The 24,084-nt window shown below is 41.5% G+C and overlaps 1 protein-coding gene across 1 annotated transcript; it reads left to right on the forward strand.

Annotated features, from left to right (window-relative positions):
- The first annotated feature begins 308 nt into the window (after positions 1-308).
- MAL2 (mal, T cell differentiation protein 2) lies at positions 309-23,369 on the forward strand. Its single transcript, XM_033126568.1, has 4 exons — positions 309-572; positions 13,528-13,698; positions 18,119-18,274; positions 21,083-23,369. The coding sequence occupies exons 1-4, from the start codon at positions 441-443 to the stop codon at positions 21,152-21,154; spliced, it is 531 nt and encodes a 176-aa protein (XP_032982459.1). The 5' UTR covers positions 309-440; the 3' UTR covers positions 21,155-23,369.
- The last annotated feature ends 715 nt before the right edge of the window (positions 23,370-24,084 follow it).

The raw sequence follows: 24,084 nt of genomic DNA on the forward strand, positions 1-24,084 counted from the left end.
AGTGGGGTAGAGGAACTGGTGACAGTTGGGGAAAGGACAAATGGAAGAGAACAGGTGGAAATTAGGAAGAGGGACAGAAGGAACAAATAAGGAGCAAGGCGGGGGAGCCGGGCGTTGAGAGGCTCCAGGAGCGCAGCGCGCCGGCCCGCGGAGCCGGCAAGGTGAGCCCAGCAGGAAGAACCGCGCCAGGTGGCGGCCGCACCTTTGCACGTGACCCGCGCGGGCGCCAGGGCGGTGTCGCGCTCACCTGGACCCACGTGACGGGGGAGGGGCTCTGCGAGGCCCCGGGCGGCGCGGCCACGCCCCCAACCGCGCGGCGCTCCCGGACCCGGCGGACTGAGCAGTGGCGGTGGCCGCCGGAGCCCGGGAGGTGGAGGCGGGCGGAGGGAGGCGGCGGCGGCGGCGGCGGCGGTGGCGCGCAGGGACGCAGCAGCGGCAGCATGTCGGCCGGCGGAGGGTCAGTCCTGCCGCCTCCGAACCCCGCCGTGTCCTTCCCGGCGCCCCGGGTCACCCTACCCGTCGGCCCCGACATCCTGCGAACCTACTCGGGCGCCTTCGTCTGCCTGGAGATTGTAAGTGGGGCAGCCTCGGCGAGAGTCGCGCCCGGGGAGCGAGGACTGGCACCGGCATCCTTGCCCCCCGTGCTGTCTCCCTCTGCGCGCGCCCCCAGCTCCCTTCCCATTAACGGGGCCTTTTCCTGCGCCCCCCGAGGTCTCCTCGATGCCCAGCGCAGCCTGACCCTGGCGATGCCACCCGGGCCTTCTGGCCTGGCACCTGTTAATGCTGGCACCTGTTCCCCGCTGGCGATAGAAATGGCCCCGAGAGCGCGAGCAAGTGGCCCGGTGGGACCGAGGATTGGGGACTTTGAGAGGGGAATGGTGTTTGGGTTTAGGGGCCCGTCAGAGACCCCCCGCGGCTTGGCCCGGGGCCGCGCTTGGCTGGAGCCTGAGCAGGCGCTCTCAGCCTTGCCTGTTGCTAACCTGCCATTTTGTTGGGTGGTGCAAAGGTGCAGCCGATGACTGGTGACCAGGAGGCTGCCACGATGTGCAAAGCGGGGCCCGGAGGTACCAGGAAAAAGAGGAGGAGGGCTGAAGACCTGGGTCATTGCCCCCCTTGCCACTCTGAGTGCCCTTTGCATCGAGGAGAGGAGCAGGGCTCAGAAAGCAGGGCAGGAAAAAGGTGAAGTGTGTACTGTTCCCTTGGTAGTTTCTAATCGAGTGGGCGTGAGAACGGTGAGGGGAAGGTACAGACGTGGCTGTCAAGTTCATTGCTGCCTGCCTTTGTGCCTTCTTTCTTCCTAGCTTACCGACACCACTCCACACCTCAGAACACTTGGTCGGGCCTAAGTGAAGGTGAGGTCACCTGGCCTGTCCAATGCAAACTTTTGGGGCTGGAGACTGGGAATTCTTTTAAAGGAATTTTATGGAGTTGGAAGCTTTTGAAGCTGCCGTGAAAGGGAAAATCTGCAAACATGAATTGGGCAACCGGAGGTTACATCACACCCTGAGAACGACAAACAGAGTGAAATGTCAGTGCCTCTCCTGCAGGCTGCTTTGTTGGCTCCGTTTGGGCTTTTCATATCTCTCCCCTCACCCCTTCCTTGTGAGTTTGCATAACCTGGATTTGGGTCGCTTTGGTTTCTCTTTTGTGCTTGTGGGGCTGGAACACCATGTTAGCATTGGTTTTCTGCCCTATTATGCTAAGGTGGTCAGGGCACCCTAAGTTAAGTTTAGCTCAGATTTGAATCTGAAAAAGGAGACAAGTGAGTTACAGGCCACGGCATCAGTAATGGGATGGTGACTACGAGACTAGGAGAGGTTGGTTTGACTCAGCCCGGTTCCCAAGCATCTGAATGCTTCCGTGAGGCGCAGGCGTCCATGTGAGAAGCGCAGGGAGTGGATGGCTTTGGGCCGGCTGCACTGTTGTGCAGAGGGAGAGGCGTTGCGGGCAGTTAAGATAAAGAGTGAGATTGCATAGGTTCTGAGCTGCTTTGGTTACGTGTTCCCCAAACTCCAGTTGTCTGCATACCTCTTAGAAGGTTTTGTCTTATCCGCATTCCACTTGTACTAGAATTTACAGAATGTTCTCTTAAATAGATTCACTTTCTAAACTTAGATGCCTACCTCAGCCTCATCCTAAGCAATAATGTATGTGAATTCTCAAATTTGATATGATGGTTCTGTGTTTCTAATATTCAAATATATAATTATGTATTTACATATACAGATACATATATGTATATATGGAACTATATGTATGTGAGATATATATATATATAAAACTATGTATATATCTCACATACGGATAGCCATATATATATACATGTCAAGCTTGACCTGTATATATATGGCTAATCCATGTGCTATCAAGTATGTGAAGCTTGACATGTATATATATATGGCTAATCCATGTGCCATCAAATCAAGTACCATCTCAAGAATCACCTGTGGTCATGTGACACTTTCAGAAATACTACCTAATTCTGAGGGAAGAGAGTTATTCTATTTCCTCTCCCCATATCTCTATATATCTAGCCCAGTGGTTACTTGTCAACTCTTGCTGTACTTAATTACTTGGGCAGCTTTTTAAAATACTGTTGCCAGCCCAGACTAATTAAATCCGAATCTCTGGGGGAGCGCCCAGAGTTGGCTAGGTTTTTGTCAAGCTCCTCAGAGGTTTTAATGTATAGTCTTGGCAGGGAACCACTGAGGGAAGCTTGTATCGGGGCTCTGTGGACAGGACAGCTCCTCTCTTGCAGATGTGAACTCTCTCTGCTAGAATTTCTGCCACGCCCATCCTAGGACGGACCCCAGACTCACAGAAGTATCCAGTCCATTCCGCTTAGCTCTTCATTTCCTCTGGCTTCTTACCCCCGAAACACATCTACGGCCCTTATCTAGATATAAAAGCATCCCTTCCAAAAGCCATTTCCGTTTACTTTTCACTATGGCCAAACATCGTGATAGGTTTAATTCTTAGGCCTCCATTTATCTCTTTTACTTGAATAGTCTCTCTCCTCCCCATCTTACCCCAAAAAAACTAAAAGGACCCTAATATTCCAATGAAAGTAGTGAGCATAGAGAAACGAGACCACACTGGAGCCAAACTATGGCTCCTTCTTGGTTGTCATCCTTCTGTACCACGTGGAGATACTGGGTTATATGCTTTCAGAGAGCAAAGATGAGGCTGCCTCGGTACCCCTCTATCTAGAATGCCCACACTGAGCAGATGCACAGATAGGAGCTAAATAAACACTTTTGAGGCAACTTTGGTCCCTGCTTTCTTAATTTCCCTCTAGTTTTCTGATCCTTTAAAGTGTTCAGGCTCCCATGGCTCCTCTTCAGAAATTCCTCACCTGTAAATATAAATGTGAGAATTCGCTAGGAGTAGTTCTACCATGTTTCCCCAAAAATAAGACCGGGTCTTATATTAATTTTTGCTCCAAAAGACGCATTAAGGTATGTTTTCAGGGGATGTCTTATTTTTTCATGTACAACAATCTACATTTATTCAAATACAGCCATGTCATCTTCTTCTGGAACATTGTCATAACGTACTAAATGCATCTGTCTGGCTGACAATCTTAACAGGGGCTTATTTTCGGGGTAGGTCTTATTTTCAGGGAAACACGGTAAACTCTAGCTTTCCTTTCTGGGCACCGATTATTTTAGCCCCTTCCAGTGTTTTTAGATATCCCCAAACTTCTTAACTTTAACCTTTTTTTCAAATTAATTTGTCTTTGGAATTTCTCTATTTATATCCCGTTGCTGTCTAACACTTAACAGGTGAAAACGGCATCTCACAAAGATGGAGTGGGCTATCCATAGCTGACTAAGCTAATGAAACCATGATCTTGGAGTTCAGTTTTCACACTAACCAGTAACTTGCTCAAAGAATTCAATCCCAATCCCCCTTATTGTACCCTATTCACAATCTCTCAAGTATAAGCCATTTGTTGGGGGAGATAATTCAAAAGATACAAATAGTGCCCACTTAACTGCCCCAGGTAAAGCAATGTATGTTATCGGCTTCATAGGTGGAGAATATGGCAACCTCACATGCGTGGGGTGGCTTTTGGAAATAGGTGTGTCCCACTGTTAGATACTCAAGTTGTCAGCCCCTCATTTTTGCACTCAGCTGTATTTGCCAACGCATGTTTGCCATAAAGAGTTTAATAATAATTAGTTTTGCAAAACGCAGTCTTTTAGTTTAAGATGGAAAACATCACCTTCAAAAGTTATCATTTTTAAAATCTCTCAGTGTTTCCTGAATTAATGTTTTCTAAGTCACTCATCAGCTTTTATTGAATACCTACTGTGTGCAAGGCACTCTTCTGGGAACAAAGATGTTTAGACCCTTCCTCTCCTGGATTTGCCCCCAAATAACTACCATTCAGAGAAGAAAGACAAGTATGGAAAGTGAACTACAGCTAAAACATTTTCCAGGCAGGTCTCTTTATAAGAAAATGACATTGGAGCTTCTGTACTAGTGAGCTGAGTGAGATATTTCCGATCCCTGTCCTCAATGAGCTTATCTTGTATAATGCACAAGAAAGATCAGACGTAACAGTATGCGACACAAACAAGAATAAAGGTCATTATTGAACTCAGTGTGTTTCACAGCTTCAGTGTTTAGGAAACCGTCTACATTCCGAAGATAACTGTGAACATTGCTCTTTATGGGAGCTATTCTGGGACTCATTCACATGCTCCTAACTGCAGTGGTTTGGATACCACAATAATTTTCATTTATTCAACAAATAATTAAGAACCCAGTATACACCAGGCCTTGTTTTATGCTCTGGGAATAAAATATTAGCATAGCTCCCGCCCTTAAATGAAATTCCTGTATGGTGAAGTATAAAGTCAAGAAAGAATTACAGTGCTATGTTTGAAGTGACAGAATTGGTTTGTGAAAAGTACTGTGGACAAATGGAGTAGGCCAACACAGGCAGCTTTAATAGGATGGTGACATTTGCGTTTCACCTTAAATGACGTTCAGTAGACAGAAAAAGTGGGAAAGAGAATTCCAGGTAGAAACAAGGACATGTGCAAACCCCAGAGACAAGAAAGACCATGGTATAAAGGCCCTAGGAATGGTTAGTTTTTCAATTTTTGGTTTTTTTGGTTTGTTGTTTTACATGACTCCTGAGAAGGTGGCCGGAAAAAAAGAAAGAAAAAGATCTGGTAAGGTTCAAGTGTGATTTGCTGAGACATGATAGGCCAAGATATAGAATTTATTCTATCTGTGGTGGGCAGCTACTGGAGAAGAGGGATGAACTTGATCAGACTTGTGTTTTAGAAATCTTTGAGTCGCGAGGTTTGGTTATAAAACAGATGGAAGGCAGCAGGATCCGTGGAGGGACTTACTGCGGTGGTTTGGATGAGGGATGATGAGAACCCGAAATGGGACAAAGGGAAAAAGCAGAGAAGAGAGACAGATTGACAGCTGAGGAGGTCAACCAAGTATGTGAAGTTGGACAGGTCCTGAAACGATACTAGACCAAACTTAAACAGAAGATGAACCCAGAGGAATTACGGCCGAGAAGCAAATGTTAATGAAAGGGAGGTGGGAGGGAGAGCCGATGGAGCCGGCGTGTGCAGTCATGCAGGCACCTCTGGAAGGGATTTCATGTTATTTTCCATTTTCAACCCAAAGCTTTGACGGCAGTTGGACTCACAGAGAAATGTTCAGATGCAAAGAGTTTTCTTTTCTTGCCCAGAAAATAGATTTGGGTTGCAAAGAGAAATTGTGTGTTCGCAGTGGTGAAGAGGGGCTATCCATGGAAATGTGTCCCTCTCTAAAAGGGTTTTAATTCTGTACGTAAGAAGTTTCCTTTGCCTCTGGATTAAATCTCTCCATCCCTGTGAAAAGAGTCTTTAAAACTTCAGAAGAGAAATAAATCGATGCGTCTGCCCAGGATTCTTTTCATCAGCTATTTGCTCTGACTGGCAGTCCTGTGAGAAATAGGAAGAATTGAAATATGGAAAACTTTAAACCAAGTTGCTGAAAACCTTGACCTTGAGCTCCAAAGGGAAAGGTCAAGGAGAGGAGCTTTGTTCTACAGAGCTCGATAGAAATTTTGTATCTGGTCGTAGGAGCCATGGACATGGCAAATCGGCAAGTATAATTCTTTGAATGAGTAGAAAAGACTGTGTAAAGACCAGGAACCAGGAACCACGTTGGCGCACCCATGTGCAGCACTTAACAGATGCTGTCTGATTGTTTTGTAGGACACACTGAACCGTGTGTGGAAATATTCTAGAGAAACTGGCTGCAGTGGTGAAGGGCAGCCTTAAGTCTTGCCCAACTCTGAAAATGTCATGATTCCTCTCTTGGAATATGTAGTTTGACCTGATTTTCCTGTGTCCTATTTTATATGAAAAGGACCATGTCCTTTCATAGCCACCACAGATGACAGTCTTAATTTTTGTATAATAGCTTTCAGAAAGGAGGGAGACAAAACGGAAGACAAGAAGCCAGGATGCGTGCAGTTCTTGCTGATGTCAGGACTTTGGCATGCATGAACATTCTTAACCTCGGGAATAACTAGGTACCTACACACATGGAAAGAGGATTTCAAAAATCAAGGGAAATCATAAATAAAAATAGTCAGGGGGCAGCGCATATTTCTCCCCATCATACTCTTTCCATTTTAGGGTTTCCATTTAAGAAACAGAAATGGAAATATGGGTGATATGGGGAGGAAGAAAGTATAATTCTTGCTAGCATCCTCAAACACATTTTTAAAGCTGTCAAATGTAACTCTAAAAAGTAAGACTTCTTTTGCATGGGGATAGTTTGTACATAGGCCTCTTCTGTATATGTCATTTCTCTTTGCTTCCCAGAACTTGTATTATTTTTCTTTCCCTGATTAAAAACAAAAACACACACAAAAAAAACTCGCCAACTTGTACCTCTAATTCAGAACTGCACCAGGGATAGTCCAGGACCAGTTTGGATGAAAGTCAGCGTGGTGAGAAGACAGATGGGGATTAATGGAGGACAGCAGGCGGGGGTGGGGTAAGGCATAATATAAACACTGCCCTGGTCAGAAGTCCCAATGGCAATTGCAGCAGAATAGGTAAAGTGAACAAATTTGGGGACCGGGGAAGATTGCAAATGAGGTGTCATGAGCTAGACTAGCAAAAGGTGCCAACTTCCCCGTAACTTTCCATCCTAGTCTTCTGATATCTTGTACTAAGGGGTGGGTATTGCCAGTAATAACTTGAATATTGAGAAGCACATGTTCCTGCTTCACCAGATTCGTGCCTATTTTTGAACACCCACCATGTAGCAGGGGATGAGCTAGGCTTCAGGCAGCAGAGTGTTCCAAGCTGCGCTTCTGGAGCATTTTCTTCTAGCACCGTTTATTACGCACACTGGCATGCAACGGAGCATCTGTTGTAGAAAGCACTGCCCTGGGTTCTGAGCATTCAGACATGATTAAGACACTCAGACTTTACAATCCAGTGGGTGAAACACGCATGTGAATCCATGATTTCAAACCAGTTGTTGTAAGCACTCTGGAGCATACACGTACCGGTAGCTGTGGCGGCACCAAGGAATGGCATCCAGCTAGGGACATCATTCTGAAAAACATGGGATCTTTTGGGAAGACCTAGAGTTTAGTTAGCCAGCGATGTTTTGAGGGCATGACCAGTGTAATGGACTCTGTGTTCAGGGGCTAAGGGACAGAGGCCAGAGAGAAAATAAACAAAACAAAAACAGTGGTAGGGAAAGGGGCATTTCAGGGGACAAAGTGAGCCAGCAGGGGTGGCAGCGGTCTTCTCTGCATAGTAGTTACCACTTGACCGCAGACACATTTTGAATCAATTTGCTTTTACGGGCTGCCTTGTAAACACATCTGTCAGGTATTGTGGTGTTGAATGAAGTATGTTCCCAGTTTTTTTTTTTTTTTTTTAAAGGAATCTTTTGGAATACAAATGGTGTATTAAATGGAGTTAATGGAGGGTAATCGCTTCACTAGGGGAATCAGTTGTCAAACATACTAAACAATTCCTTAACCGTGTTGTTTCATTTACAGGTTCCCAATAAAGAAGTGTCCATTAAAATAGGAAGGGTTGTCAAGTTGATAAGGTGTTCTGAACTTTTAGGGACGGGGTGGTCACAAACCCTTTTGTGATTCTGATGAAAGTAGTGGACTGTGTCCTCAGAAAAATGCATTTGCACTTATCTACCCAATTTGATATCATTTCAGGAAATCAACCTTCCACTGCCCGTGCCAAGCCAACCTATAGCAAAAGGATAGAAACTCTGACCTAGAATGAACACTAAATTTTGAGAGGGGCAGAATAGCATAGTATGAATAGCATAAGCTCTGGAAGCCAATTGCCAGGTTCAAATCCCAAGTTTAATGTTCCTTAACTATCACTTAGGGCAAGTTATTAACTGTTCTGTACCTCAATTAACTTATCTGTAAAATGGGAAGAATAATAGTAATTATTTCTCAGTGTTCGTGAGGATTGGATTGGTGTAATAAAGCATTTAGAACAGTGCTTGGAACGTACGAGCTCAATAAAATGGTAGCTAATATTTCTATTATCCTCACTAGCTTCACCCTCTTACTCAAACTAACTCTATAAGCCAGACTGGGAGACAATTTCTTTTTTCTTCTAGGCTCGCTAGTTTGTTGATTCCCACTGCTACAAAGTCATGAAATACCCAATATGTAAATTGCAGAAGAATTGGAAAGCAGGGTTATATGTTAAATACAGAAAGTTCTAAATAATGAAGTATTTTTCTTAGGGGCAGTAGAACCAGTCCTCTGGGCCTTCACATTCACTTACCTTTCCCTGTTCTCATTCCAAACATTGACTGAAAATAGGTCAGAGTTGGAACCAGCCTGTTCACTGAGTGAAAAATAAGAGTATAGTAAGATGAAGGTGTCAAATTGGTGTGAAAATTATTAGCTAAGATGTCAGATGGCGTATTTAAAAGGAGGCTATAAGGAAATAAGTGACATTTGAAGAGAAAAAGGGTGTTTGCAAAGGGAATCCTTTGGGGACAGGAGAAGACCATCCAAATAGGAAACAAGTTCAGAAGTCTTTAATCCACGCTGCCAGCACTGCGAGAGTTGCTGCTTGCTCAATGCCATGTTTTCCCGTGGGGTCATGTATTTTCACCAGTCCCCAGTTTCTAGTGAAAACAGGTTTTAACTCCAACTCAGGGTTCGAGGCAGTGTGAGGTATGAATGACTACGTCCACTGTTTTCTTGTGGGAAAGTGTCAGCCAATTCCTAGCCTTCTGGCCTGCAGGAGCCAAACTAAAGTGAGAAGTATACAGTAAACCACAAAGGAGACTGTTGTTTTAGGGATGTGTAGCAATGTTATAACTGGAACTCAGAATGTATTGGAGCCCTTGAGGTACACCTAAACTTGAGCTCAGAAGGTAAGGGGTAACTAACTGTAGGGAAGGCTGACAGCTTCTTCTAGGAAATGTTTGCATTACCTGGAAGTCAGAGCTTAAAGTTCAAAGACATGAGCCCAGACTTTGTTCCTGAGAGAAATTTCAAAATGTGATACATTTGGTATGAGAGGATGGATGTTAACTAAACTTACTGTGGTAACCATTTCACAATACATGTAAGTCAAACCATTTTGCCGTACACCTTAAACTTAGAGTGTTGTATGTCAATTATATCTCAATAAAAGTAGATACTCAGAGCTTAGTAACACGCAGAATTAGATGAAGTGAATACACTGAGCATTGCTAATGTTATTAAAAGCTCAGTTCTTAACATTGGAGCCAGGTTGCTGCAGAGCTCGGGAGGAAAGGTAGCTTTTGGCAAAAGGAAATCATGAAGTCAGGAAGAAATAACTGTGTTGAGGCCCTAGTGACATCAGTGTGACAGTCTTGCAACGAGGAAGGTGGCTCTCCAAAGCAGGCTTGATTATATCCTCTGGCCCATCCCCCACCTTCCAAAGGAACCGTGGTCAGCAGGACTTAATACGGATGCCACAGGACCTGTGATCTAGGGATGCAGTGTGTGTGTTGATTCACACGCCTTCCTCCTGCACAACCCTCTCTCCCTGCAACACACACACCACAGATGGGGAGGCAAATCTGTTCTCTTTCCACATAAGCACTAAGTTTCCTTTCCGAGGTGTCAGAAGGGCTGTAATTTTGAGTATGACAAGAACAATTCATGTACGCTGTTTCACAGTAGCATCCTCTGTCAAAGCCCAGGGGATGAAAGCCTGCTTGCAACCCTGCCTCCCCCGCCTGCCTGCCAAGGCGCCTCCCAGGACATTTCTCGCCTCGCCCAGTCTCAGAGCACGCTGTTGTTGAGCTCTTTTTATAGCACTCCCTACAATCTGCTCCTGAATCAGATTTAATGGTATCTTTTTCTCCCGTACTTAGAGCTCCTACAGACTGAGCCTGGCCTTTTTTCTTTCTTTTTTCTTTTTTTTTGAGTATCCTTCTGTTGTGCCTGGCAGTAGATTGGAGGCTGGCCCATTTGAGGTCCAGTCCACGTTTATTAAATGTTATGTTTCATTACAAGGGATCATATAGCCTCTTCTTCAGGGGTGTCAATTTATCATAATCCCGATAGCACATAAATTACGCTTGTCTATTTGAGTAGGCCTGCCACTAATAAACAGCGGCCCAGTGTTCTTTATCACCCTTAACACCTGTACCTTCTCAATAAATAACTCTTGAATTAATAGATAGTTAATAATGATGAATTAATAGATAGTTCATATTTCTTAATAGTTAATAATGAATTAATAGATAATATTTCTTAAACCATATTTAAAGTAATATAAGCTATTTGTAGTAGGAGAGTAAGAAAAGGCTACCAGGACAAAGAGGCTGAGGGAAAAAGGAAGGATTTGAAGATCTTATCACCTTCAGATATTTATGAAACAGTAGGAAAGAAAAATTTTTTTTTTTTTTTTTTTTTACCAGAAACACTATTCCTTCCATAGCTACTAATAAGATTGTGGTTAAATTTTTAAATAGATATTAATATTCGTGACTTGGATTTATTTCATAAAAGTTTCTGGGTTGATGGTTAATTTTTGAACTTAGGACTTGAGATCTACCACCATGGTTATGAATGTATTAGATTGGTGCTTTAGGTGTCATTGCTCAAGTGATAATTTATTAAGCTTTCAAAAATGTTTTTTGAAAATAGTAATGAATTATATGACTGGGCCTTTTTTTTAGAAATTAAATTAAAATTTGTATTTTTAACCTTCAATGGCGGCATGATTGGGATATTATTTAGATACTTAAGACGCAAGATGCGGTGATTATTGGTTTTTAACATTTGGAGCTCCACCTGTTTTTACGTGGGCACTGGAAGTTTATTTGTTCACTAAGCAAGTGTGTGAGAGCCATCTGCATGCCAGAGGTGCATGCCTCTGCGACAGCACCTGTGTGGGGGGAGGGGACAGGTAGAGAAGGCTTGATTCCCACTTGCCTGTAGGTCTCTTTGGAGCAGGTGTATAGCTTAGGTTTTTGTGTTTCCACATCAAGTGCAGGACTGATCGTTAGGGAAGGATTATCGTGCAGATTTAATAAATGGCTTTGAATGCAGAGACATACAAAGCAACATGCTGCCAAGAAGGTCTAATAAGGCAGATAGACAGAAAGCACAGGGCTGGGGGCGGGGGGCGCGGGGGAACATTCAATTACAGTGTTTCTCCCCAGTGTGGTATACCCACAGTAAGGAACTTGCCCGGAAGACAAGGATTCCTGAGCATGGGGAAGCGTTGTGGGGGGCGGGGGTGGGGGCTGGGGAAAGGCTTTGTGGATCATGTGCTATCCGAGGTGCGTATCAATAGGAGTTTCTCAGATACACAGGGGGAGGGAAGGACATTCTTGGCCGTGTACGTCAGGCCACTCAGACCTGAAAGAGCTATGTATTTGGACTGCGGGTTTTTAAAAAAATCTGTAACGTAAAATGTGAGGGGCTTAGTGGCAAGAGACAAGGATGAAAAAGATGAGATCATAAAGGGCCCAGCGTGCCATGCAAAGGAGGTGTGGTGGTAGTATGGAGGAAACTGCTGCTGTTAGAGTCATAAGACTGACTATCTTCAGCCCCTAACCGTTTCTCCTCCTGTGTTCTCTCGCTCCCTCCTAGTTGCCCAAGGCAGAAATCGGGGTATTTTCCTCCTCTGGTCTTTTGTGATCATGTCCCACATCTGATCAGTAACCAACTACCATCCCTGCTTCTTTTTAAGTTTCTGTCTGATCTGTTCACCTCTCTGTGCTCAGTGCCCTGGGCCTAGTTTACACACTGTTGTCTTAACGGTGTCCTCTGTTGTGGGTCCCCCACCTCCCACCCCTTTCTTCTCCAGTCCATTGTCACACTTTAGCCAGAGAGAAACTTCGGAATGCAGATCTGGTCCTGCCAGTCCCTGCTCCGGGTGGTCTGTACGGGCCTCCTGTTGCTCTTGGGTGAAATTCAGCTCCTTAATCTGACCTTCAGGACCCTGCAGCTCAGTCTCCGGCTCCACCAGGCTCTCTCTCAGCGCCTACCAGATCTTCTTAAGACTCACCTCCTGTCCGGAAACAGCCTTCTCCTCACCCTGCTCCTCCCCAGAGCCCGGTCCTCTGGGTTATTGCTTCCAGAGAGTGTTTCCTGACTTTTCAAGTCTGGATTTAGAGCCCTCATTCTGGGGACCTGCAACACTCAGTATTTGCCAAACTGTGACATGTACGAAGCAGCATTTTAATCCCTTGCTTAATTGTCTCATTCCTATAAGAGACTGTGAATTCTGTGATGGCAGAGACCAAGAGTCGTTTGTTTACCATTCTATTCCTAGCCCCTGGCAACAGTGCCTGACAAGCAGTAGGTACGTATTGAATAGTAGATCCATGAATATCTAAAGTACCTATTCCCGTGCCAGCCCATAGAAAAGTATCAGTAAAGGATGGTAGATTTGATTGTTTATATCATGTACGATGGCTGCAACTATGATCTATATATAGGCAATAATTTCACATGTACAGATAGGTCATGAGAAGGACTGAAGCATGGCCATTAGAAGTGACAAGTTAGAAAGTGATGGCTGACCTTTGCTGATACATACTCTGAGAAGTGGTGAGCGCACGAGCCACTGTCCCGTGGTTTGAAGAGTAGCACCCAGGAGCGGAGGTGGAGGCCCAATCAAAGAGGACTCTGTAAAAACAGTTGACTGAAAAGGAAAATCCTCCGAGAGCGCAACAGTTAGCGAGGCAGCAGGGTCAGAGGAAAGTATTTTTAGACAAGGGAAGAATACTGGACCTGTTCACGGGCCGAGGACGAGATTCCAGCATGCAGGCAGGTGCAGAAACAGGTGTGGCGTCTGACCAGGCCTGTGACTAGAAGCACTGGCCTTGCACCTGAGGGGACAGGGGAGAGGGCATCAGGAACCGTGATAGAGGACGATGATGGGAGGGGTTGCAGGAACATGTGCAGGGGCCTGGCGAGAAGCAAATGCAGCGGTGAAGGGTGATCCAGGCACATTCCGTTCTGTTGCCCTAACCTACTCCCGGCTTTCTTTTTACCTTCAGCTGTTTGGGGGACTCGTCTGGATTTTGGTCGCCTCCTCCAACGTCCCTCTACCCCTTCTCCAAGGATGGGTCATGTTCGTGTCCGTGACGGCTTTCGTCCTTTCCCTCCTCTTCCTGGGCGTGTTCCTCTCTGGCATGGTGACTCAGATCAATGTCAACTGGAACTTCCTGGTAAGGGATTTTTACGTCTTTTCCCGGAAAAACGTGGGAAACGTACAATATCTCGTTCTGTCCTGTTCTATCTGTTGCCTCTCGTGGGAGAGAGAAGGTCAGACTGCAGGGTCTGCGGTGCTGCCATGTGGCCATGTGACCACCTTGCTGAACAGCAAGGTCCCAGGTTGTGACATTCGTGCGTTGACAGAGCTGAGCGGTCTTTCTCTTACTCCTTTATGAGTTAGATGACCTTTACTCAAAGACAGGTCTGTTTCATACAACAAATGAATTGCATTAGAGTTCCTGAACTACTGAGCAGATGCCTTTCATAGATGAGTGCTGTGACATATATCTTGAAATTTTCCATTTATTTCTGTCTCAGGTATTAAATACAGGTATTCTTTTCAGGAAACAAGTAGCTATATGTTCTACTTTCCAATTAGAAACGGGGATATTTTATGTTTATAGGCTTCTTCTCCCCTCACTGCACACCTCAGAGGGATTGCAGGTTTGGCTCCCGACCACTGCAAAAGCAAATACCACAATAAAGTGCATCACATGAATTTTTCGGTTTCCCAGGGTATATAAAGTTATATTTACACTATGCTGTAGTCTATTAAGTGTGCATTATGTCTAAAAAAAAAAAATGCAAAAAAAATGTACTTTAATTTAAAAATACTTTATTGCCAAAAAACGCTAGGGTTATTAATTGACCTAATTTCAATATCATTGTGTCTCAAGGAAAAGGGAGGCACAAGGAGAGGGAGAGAGATGGGAAACAGCCAGCTGACGGAGCAGAACACACAATATTTATACATTAAGTTTGCTATCTTATATGGGTGCAGTTTATGGCACCCCAAAACAATTGCAGTAGTAACATCAAAAGTCACTGGTCATAAATCACCAGAACAAATATAATAATAAATATACAAATATAATAATAATGAAAAAGTTTGAAATATTGTGCGAATTACCAAAAATGTGATACAGAGACACGAAGTGAGCAAATACTGTTAGAAAAACAGCGCTGATAGATTCACTCGATGCAGCGTTGCCACAAACCTTCAATTTGTAAACAGTGTAATATCTGAGAAGTACAATAAAGGGAAGTGCAATAAAATGAGGCATTGCCTGCATTTTCGATTCCTGTCCTAATTTATCAAGAATTGATAAGTTTTAAGAAATTAATTTACAATCAACACAATTCTTAAAATTATGACACCATTCATTTGGATCAACTTATGTCCCTTTTCCCATGTAATATTGACCTCTTTCATGCTTGTGGTTATTCATTCTCTGGGCCTATCTCACAATGGCCCAGTAGAGCATGAATTCCATGATGGACAGCCCTTTAACGAAGTTCATGATGAACCCCCCTTAGTTTTCGATCACAATTTGGTGGTTAGAAGCTTAAATCAGGCCTTAGTCAAGCTTTACCGTGTTTCCATGAAAATAAGACCTAGCCGGACCATCAGCTCTAATGAGTCTTACAGTAAAATAAGACCCGGTCTTATATTAATTTTTGCTTATTTTACTATAAGACCGGGTCTTATATTAATTTTTCCTCCAAAAGACACGTTAGAACTGGTGTTCCGGCTAGGTCTTATTTTCTGGGAAACGGTATGTATGGCCCTTTCAAGTATGGTAGCATTTTATTCAGCAGCTTTAGGACAGCTGTTAGAGGAAAATATTTGTTCTTGTCTCATTTACAGAGCATAAGGAGAACCGTCTTCCCAAATGTTATCAAGGGTCAAATCTAGTGAATGGGGCTGCCTGCATTACACCAGCCCAGGCCTGATGCCAGGGGTTAGTGTAAAGCTAAGGAGGAAGTGTAGCGAAGTGGTTACAGTCACGCACAGGCTTTGAAGTTGGGTCTGGTTTGCTTCATAACTGTGTAGCCTCGGGCAAAATATTGAACCTCTGAATTTCAGTTTCCTCGGTAAAGTGGTAATACTCATGCCCACCTCACAAGATGCTCTTAAAGAATAACAGAAACAATGTATTATTAAGTGCTCAGCTTTGTGCCTGATTCATAGTAAGTGATCAATAATCATCATAATTCCTTAGACGCGGAGAGTCGCAGTACGAATCTTTGAGAGTCCTTCTGTGCCTTTGGTTGCTGATCCAGTACAATATGTTCTTACCTTTTTGCCTTGATTTCTCATTAACAATGTGAAAATATTTCTAATAATTGGTCAAGTGATGAAGATCAAAGGTCCCTATTTAAGTTCCAGAGAGAGGCTTATCTCCTCTTTCTAAATGCCTCACTTTCCCGTAATATGTATGGATGAATCAGTCAGTCCCTAACATTGGTAAGCACCACCAAGTTCTTTAAATATCAGGCTCAAAGGTGGTATTTGACCAGTATGTACCAGTATAGCCCGACTGGTACTTAGCTACTGGTTAATACACAGTTATTGCCCCAGCCACTTACCTCTTCCCAGGTGCTGTGCCCCACATTACCTTGGGACTTTCCTGGACCCTCTAATAGCCCAGCAAATGAAGGGTTAATACCTAGAAAAGCAGAGTCCCCAGGATCCTGCAGTGCCCAGCCTTCTTTCTAATTAGCGGAAGCACATGCCTTACCAATGTTTAAATATGTTTCCAATATCACTCCTGGTTTTATTAGACATATGTCTATACTATCCTTTTATTTTTTGCTTATATTAAATCATTGGCATTGAGTACAGTCATTCATGTCTTTATTAATTTATTAGGTGTCCTAAATTGTATCCCCCCCCAATTTGTATCATTACGTCTGATATTCCATCGGACAATAAAATGTAAGAGGGTTTTTTTATTGTTTTTTAATTAAATCACTTTTTATGAAAAAGACAGTTGAAATTGGAAAGACCTACCAGTCTGTTCCGTAGGTCACCTGCAAAGCTTATCCTGTGTTCTTTTAGCTGGAGTAATCCACTCTCACGTGGGGGAATGTGGTAATAGCAACACACAGTACACAGTAGAGCGGTTGTCACTGCACAGGCTCATTATATGGTGGGCGTACTTTCAAGGGGCCAATTCTTGCCTTCAAGGAGTCCACTTAAATGCTCGCTATATTTAGAAGGGGCTCCTTTTTTGTTTTTCTCTTCTCTTGACGTTTCCTACATACTCAGTCGTTTTTGACCACATGGTTGGTTGCTTTAGATAGGTTTTGTAATATATCTTGTACCCTCTCAGCCAGAGAAATTTTTGAGTCATGCATAGCAATGTCACCAGATGGTAACAATTTTTAATTGCTACATTCTGGAATTGTTAGACATTAATTGCTCAAAAAATAATTGTTTCCTCCTGTGATAATAGTTTAATGTTGCCTGTGTACTATGCATGAAGGAAGCAAGAGTGCATTTTGATAAAGAATAAATTTTCTAGAAATATTTGTTGCGGGATATTAACTGACATATTTATAGCTTCTAGCTTTTACTGATCATGAGGTTAAATTAATATGCACAGTAGATGTCTTCAGTATTTTTCCCAAGCTTTCTAGCATTTGTATAAATGGTGAAATTAAAATGTGATATGTAATAAAAAAGAAAGTGGACTTTGGAACTAGACAGACCTATGTAGTTTGAGTTCTCCCTTCATCTTTGTGTGGCTTTGAGTCAGTCACTTAACTTAAAAAAGAAGAAGGAGAAAGAGAAGAAGAAAAAATTATTTGCAAAATGGGATAATAAATGGTGATTGTAAGGATGTTGACAAAAATACAAAGCAACATGTTGATATATTATTTCAGGTAAGATGATGTGAATTTTAGTAGAGTTATGCTTTATATTAATGCCAGCCTCACATGTAATAACCTAATAACAACTGGGTTTTGTATGGGAAATTCTTTTATTTTTTTGTAGAAGTATATGATTTTATTACTTTTTTTTTTTAGAATGTCGGGAGATATGCTATTGAAATCTATGATTTCATAGGTCTTCTGTATCTTTAAACGTATGTGGTGACAATCTAATAGATAAAAATAATAATGCTCAAATATAAATTACTTAATTATAAAATGTGTGTATATATATTATATAGCTATATATAATATACAATAGTAATATAGTTATTGTATAATAACTGTAATAACAAGATGTAATTTAAATGCTATTTTACTTGAATTTTAAGGGCAGTATATGGTATTTTTTTTAGGTTATGTCAATTAATATCGATCTCTGGCACCTGAATCTAAACTGAAATTATACACTTTTGTATAAAATTCAGTGTATCGGAATGTTTGCCTCTATGCCGATCACAATGCGCCAGTGGATTTTCCTTTGGATTCTAATAGCTTGATGTTGCTAAAGCAGACACAAGAAATGGCTGATGTAGTTAAAGATTGAGTAAATGTTCTAATCTTCCTGAACCTGAACTTCATCGTTTGAAATAAGAAACAGAAAAAAGATCTTATTGTTTGTAATTGTAGATGTCTCTCTTTCTCGTCCTCTTTCAGGATTTCGCTTACCATTTTACAGTGTTCGTCTTCTACTTTGGAGCCTTTTTACTAGAAGCAGCGGCCACATCCCTGCACGATCTTCACTGCAATACGACCATGACTGTGAAGCCGCTCTTGAGTGATAACCAGTATAACATAAACGTAGCAGCTACAGTAAGTGTTGATGTCTACAGTTGACCAGCATTTTCCTTCTGTCAAGCTCTCCAAGTAACTCCTCGGGCAACGCTAGTTTGCTTTAATAATAGTCAATAGCATTAAACATATAATTGATATTTATCTGTAAAATAACCTTATGAGCAAAGAGCTATTATTGGGGATGATGCAATGGAAGCACAAAGACGTTGACATTCTGGTCAGATGATAGCAGTCGGTGGTGGTGGTGGTTTTGCACAACAAAGTCTACTTTGCAAAAAGAATTAATTGTGCCTTTTACTTCATGTAAGTTCAGACATGGTAAGGGAGATTTGTTCAGTTAACCAATGTTCAATACCTATTTGTAATTCATTTTCATTCAATGAATATTTACCAAGAGCCTACCAGGAGGCAGGTAATTTGCTGGGTGTAGGGCCCAGGGATGAGGAAGGCACCATCCCTGCCCTGCCCTTGAGGAAAGTCCAGGTGAGTGGGGGAGGTAAATAAGCCAGCCATAGATGATATACAGGTGAAATGTATTCCGTGGGGGAATTTTTTAAAAAATGTATCCTCCTTAATTCATATACCTAAGTGAGTTTATCATTTTGCATTGACATAGGTAAGTTGAATAAATGATATAGTATTTCTGTTTTTATAGATAATTTTAAGGTGTCAGACATCTAAATTATTCCCTGCAATCTCTTGATATTTGATATGACTATCTAGCAAGTTTGTGATCCTAACGTTTTACTGTTTTATACAGATAGTATATACATAGTCTAGGATTCCCCATATAGCCATTAAAATCTGTCTGGAGCAGTACTATCCAACAGAACTTTCTAAATTGATAGAAATGGTCTGTATATGCACTGTCTAATATGGTGGCTACTCATTAATTAATGCATTTATTTCAGTTAATTTAAGTTTAAATTTAAATAGCCACATGTGTGTGGCTATTGGACAGTACAGGTCTAGAGTTTGGAATTTGAAGGGTAGAGGATTGATGATTCCAAGACCTACTGTCCTAAGTTTTCCAAGTCTGTGTAAGGATTGTCAGAATTCATTGTGAGTCTACAGTGAATTCGACTGAAGGTGGGATTGCAATGGAAAGGAGGCATGGTCTAGCTTTCACAGGCTTGTAGTTTAGATCAGTGATTTTTATACTTTCTTTTAGAAGAAGTGTAACTGTTTTACTTAATGACATCTTACTTAAAACCCAATAAATGTTTACATTTATTAGGGAAAAGCATGCATGCCCTAGTTGGCGTAGGAAAAGAGGGTCTGGAATGATGCCCACCCTCCCTTCTTATAACTCTACCTCTGTCCACCTCATCATCTCTGAGGTGCTTTCATAGAATCCTTGTGATCCAAAGATCACAGTTAGAAAACCACTGGTTTTAACAATTTTACACAGCCAAGCTCAGGGACTTAGAATAGACATTTTTCTATCAAGTGTCCTTCCTACTGGTCATTGATTGCCGTTAGATTTTCTTTTACTACTTCTATCCCCTCCTTTTCAATGGTTCAGGCTCCATTCCCATTACATCTCTTGGATCCTTGAAGTGACCTCATAATGAGCTATTTATAGTTGCCCTAAGATCCTACTTTCATAAGAATAATAGGTGCTCAAATACGTGATGATTGGCACTGGATGTCATTAATTTCTCACTAATATTCCTTTACCCTAACAGCTCAGTTTTCAATGTTCTCCATAGTGTGATTCTGTTCTGGCTGTCCCTCTTCTGTGACTTTGTGTCCCTGTTACCTGTCCCTTTCTCTGTCTAAGTGAAGCTGCCCTAGTAAACCTCTATGTGCTTCAAGTTCTGCATTAAGTCCCCTTTCATCCATACACTCCAGTAGAAGTAAATCTTTAGTTTCTGTGTTTTGATAACACTTAAATGCATGGGCCATTCATCTGTGACATTATATGGAGTCCCTCTCTTTTTATTTCAGTATACCTTAGAGAGAGGAAAATTCCCGTTCACTAATAATAGATATCAAAAGAGTTCAGTCTCATTCAGCAGACCATGTCTAGATTAGAGATGAGCCAGAGAGACAGCCAGCAGAAGAAGGGTGGGGAGACGAGCAGAATGGTGAACACTGTGAAAATGTCCTGTGGGCGGATCTGATATATTCCTTCTCAGATCTATGGTTTCCTAGTAAAGGATCCCGGCACTAAATGATAAGGTTTTATGATGTCTAATTGCTTTGTCTTGTAGTTTCCTGTGGACCAGAAACCCCAAAATGATGAGGACAGTATCTACTACTCATTTATATGCACCACATATACACAGATTCTTGTTGAATACTAAGGACAGGAATTCAGAGCTGAATGTGAGCTCGAGGACTATCTCCCACCCCGACATGATGACTTCTTTCTACGGGTGTTTGTTCAGTCCTAAAGTCACTTTCCATTGTCACAGAAATGATCAACTGTGTCCTCCAGCCCTAATAGTTGCATTTCCCTTGGCTGTGACACCACTGTATGAAAAGACACCTCATAATGAATTTCTGAATATCCTATCAGGGGTATCACAAATACTTAACAAGTGAGTCCAGAATGTGAACAAATGTTCCACCTAAGACTGTCAACAAATGAAAGAATTATTAGGAGTTATAATCTTTAAAAGAAGGTTAATGGTGTGCGGGGATAAAATAGTAGCACAAATCTCCAAAAGAAGAGATGAAAGTAAACCATTTTCATAAGTGTTGATGTATGTTCAGGTAGGTTGGTCAGTCTTCAGATATTTGCTCCTTAGGGACGAGCGTTTTCTTAAAGTCAGTGTTATAAATCTGATGAGAATGTTTGTTGTTTTGTTTTTTTCTTAGATTTTTGCCTTTGTGACGACAGCTTGTTATGGTTGCAGTTTGGGTCTGGCTTTACGAAGATGGCGACCGTAGCACTCCTTAGAAACTGTGTGTTAGTTTCATTTGTCTATTTAATATGTCTGATCAATTTGGGTACCATTTTATCCAGATATGACAACATTCCAAAAGTAACTTATTATATGGAGAATCTAAGTATGAGTTTTGGGTTATTTCATGGATAGAATTTGAATTTTATTATGATGTTAAACAGAGAAATGGCCTTTAATTTTACATCTGTCTTTTTTCCTTTTCCTTTTTTAAAGAAAATTTCCTTTTATTTCCATAAAAAAAACCTAGCTATTGTTTATGAAAAAGGTGTATTTCTTTTGTTTAGTCGCTAAGTCATGTGAACCTTAAGTTTAAGAGGTAAATAAAACTCCCTAAAAATCACATCTCGAATAGGCTTCCTACTGAACTCTATCTTTTAGTGTAAAACAGAGACTGGTACCCTTTTTCTATAAAGGCCCAAATGGTAAATATTCTAGGCTTTGTAGCCCATACAGTCTCTGTCACAACTACTCAACTCTGTTGTTACTACATGAAAGCAGCCAAAGACAATATGTACATGAATGAGTGTGGCTGTGTTCTAATAAAACTTTATTTACAAAAACAGGAAGCAGCTGCATTTGGCCTGTGGGTTGCAGGCTATAGTTTGCAGACCTCTGGTGTAAAACCTTATGTTATATGTTCTGTGTTTTACTGAACTGATCTTGAATGATATAAAGCTAGTTAGACAAGCCACGTAATATTTAGTCTCCTTATGCAATAATCACATCACCTTTGTGTTAATGGTCAAATACTTATTTGAAGGGGCATATAGTTTCTCAAGCTAATTCAAGCAGAATCTTGATATAGGAAAAAGTAATTTATGAAATGAACCCGAGTTGCTTAATCCAACTTAGGGTCTCCTAACAACTGAGCAAAATGCTCATCTGGCATCCTTAAAATGAGATCTCCAGAGATCATAAACCACTACTGGAACTGGTATCTAACTACTTTTGTCCTACTTTGCATTAATTTATGCTTCAAAATACAGCTGTTTGCCCTGTGCATGAATATACAAATACTTGTGTGTGGCTATGTTAGGCTTTACCAAATAGTGCTTTGAAGAGATAAGTTTTTACTTCTAATTATTTTACATAATTTGAATAGGGTATTAAATATAACATAAAGTTGTAGATTCCTACATGTTTTGATAATAGCCCTGAGATCTATATTGTTTCTGCACTGGTAGCAGATATATAAAATCAGTTTTAAAACAGCAGCCATCACAAAAACTGTCTGGCTGAATAGCCCACAAAAGTATTTCAACCCACCTATAGAGACCGTGGTTGTGGAAAGGTGCCAAAATGACTTCAACGGAAGAACAAGTTAGTTAAGCCCCAGCTGCCACCACACTATCCAAGCAAGGTACTTCCTAATGTCTTGTCCCAAGAGAACTACTTCTGGGAAAGGAGGGCTTTTGATTGTCCGGTACTTTCAGCCCTTTGCTTGTTTGACTGAATCATCCCCTCAGAGTGCTATGTGTAAGTTGGGCTATTAGATGTCATGGAACATAGAACAATCCTGAATGAGTAGCAGGATCAATGCTCGGTGGTCAAATGCTGTCTATGTAATAATCCCTTAGAAAGAAGGACCTTAAAAGAGTCTGGCTTGTGATGTAAATATAAAGATAGAAGACGTGTTTCAATATGTGGCAAGAGGATATCAGTCTTACGACCTTGTAATCATGCTGTATTTTTTTCTGTAATATCTGACTTCCTTATTTGTTTTTTTTCCTCCATACCGTAACACACTGAAACCTGTATTATGAATTGTATATTACTAAGTCATAAATGTGCCATAAGGATATATAGCCCATTCTAGTTGGAATCGTTTAAAGTTAATCTGGTAGATTTAGTTGTGGGATTTTATTTTTGTTCCGAAGGTTTAACAGGTCCTTGCTTGGTGGCATTAAATTAAATGATTTCATGAAACTTTTATAAATGGATTGCTTCTAGATCATTAAGAACCAAGCCTAAAACTCATCTAACTGTGAAGACTTAGATTTGTAGATTAACCGCGTTTTAGATTTGTGAGTTGAGTGACAAAGCACTTGAACAAAAATTATTGGCATTTGAGAATTTCTTTATATAACTTAGCTGTAAAAATGAGAAAGTGTTGGTTGGTTTTAAAATCTGGTAACTCCATAATAAAAAGAAATTTATTTTATAAGTGTTATGACTCTAATAAAGTATTCATTTGATAATCTTTTTTCGGTCATCTTTTTTTAATACAATTCACTTTAAAATTCAGTTCAAGGTTTGATATAAACTTGACAGGTTTGGAACGTCTAGTCTCATATAAAAGAGTTCTGCTTTAAACATTTCTACATAAAAGGTAGTCCCTCAGGAAATATCAGGAAATCTTTTTTTCTTTGGTGAAGGTCAAAAAGGTAAGTCTTTGGAAGTAATATTGTAATGGAAGTTCAATTATATTCTGTTTTATTTAAAAAGCATTTATATACTGCTTAATGTATGCCTGGCAGTGTTCTGAGCAGTTTTTTCAAATATTAGCTCATTTAATCCTCATCATAACAACTCATTTTAAAGACGAGGGAAGTAAAGCACAGACCTCAAGAAACACCCAGGGTCATGTACCTGGCAAGTGGAAAAGCTGGAATTTAAACCCCAACAATCTGGTTCCAAAGTCCAGGCTCATAATGGCTGTGTCTCCCTCTATTTTCCCAGATTTTACATTATATATCCAAAAATGTGACCTTGTTTCCCCCCCAAAGAAGTTTTTGGCAAAATGTTTAATAACATAATTGTTTGTGGTAGATGTCATGTTTTAGGACTTTTCTTGTAACCAAGGACTCACCTTCCACATCATCTAGGGATAAGGAGTTCTTTCTTACCCAGTCGTACATTCTTCTTTGCTTGATCAAACATCCTCAAAATCTAATCCCACTGGTACACCCCTGG

The sequence above is a fragment of the Rhinolophus ferrumequinum genome, chromosome 14 (genome assembly GCF_004115265.2).
Source record: "Rhinolophus ferrumequinum isolate MPI-CBG mRhiFer1 chromosome 14, mRhiFer1_v1.p, whole genome shotgun sequence".
Taxonomy (NCBI): Eukaryota; Metazoa; Chordata; class Mammalia; order Chiroptera; family Rhinolophidae; genus Rhinolophus; species Rhinolophus ferrumequinum.

Coding starts and splice junctions, on each gene's coding strand:
- MAL2 (XM_033126568.1), top strand. CDS start 441: ATGTCGGCCGGCGGAGGGTCAGTCCTGCCGCCTCCGAACCCCGCCGTG. Junction 573..13,527: donor CCTTCGTCTGCCTGGAGATT/GTAAGTGGGGCA, acceptor TTTTACCTTCAG/CTGTTTGGGGGACTCGTCTG. Junction 18,275..21,082: donor ACATAAACGTAGCAGCTACA/GTAAGTGTTGAT, acceptor TTTTTTTCTTAG/ATTTTTGCCTTTGTGACGAC.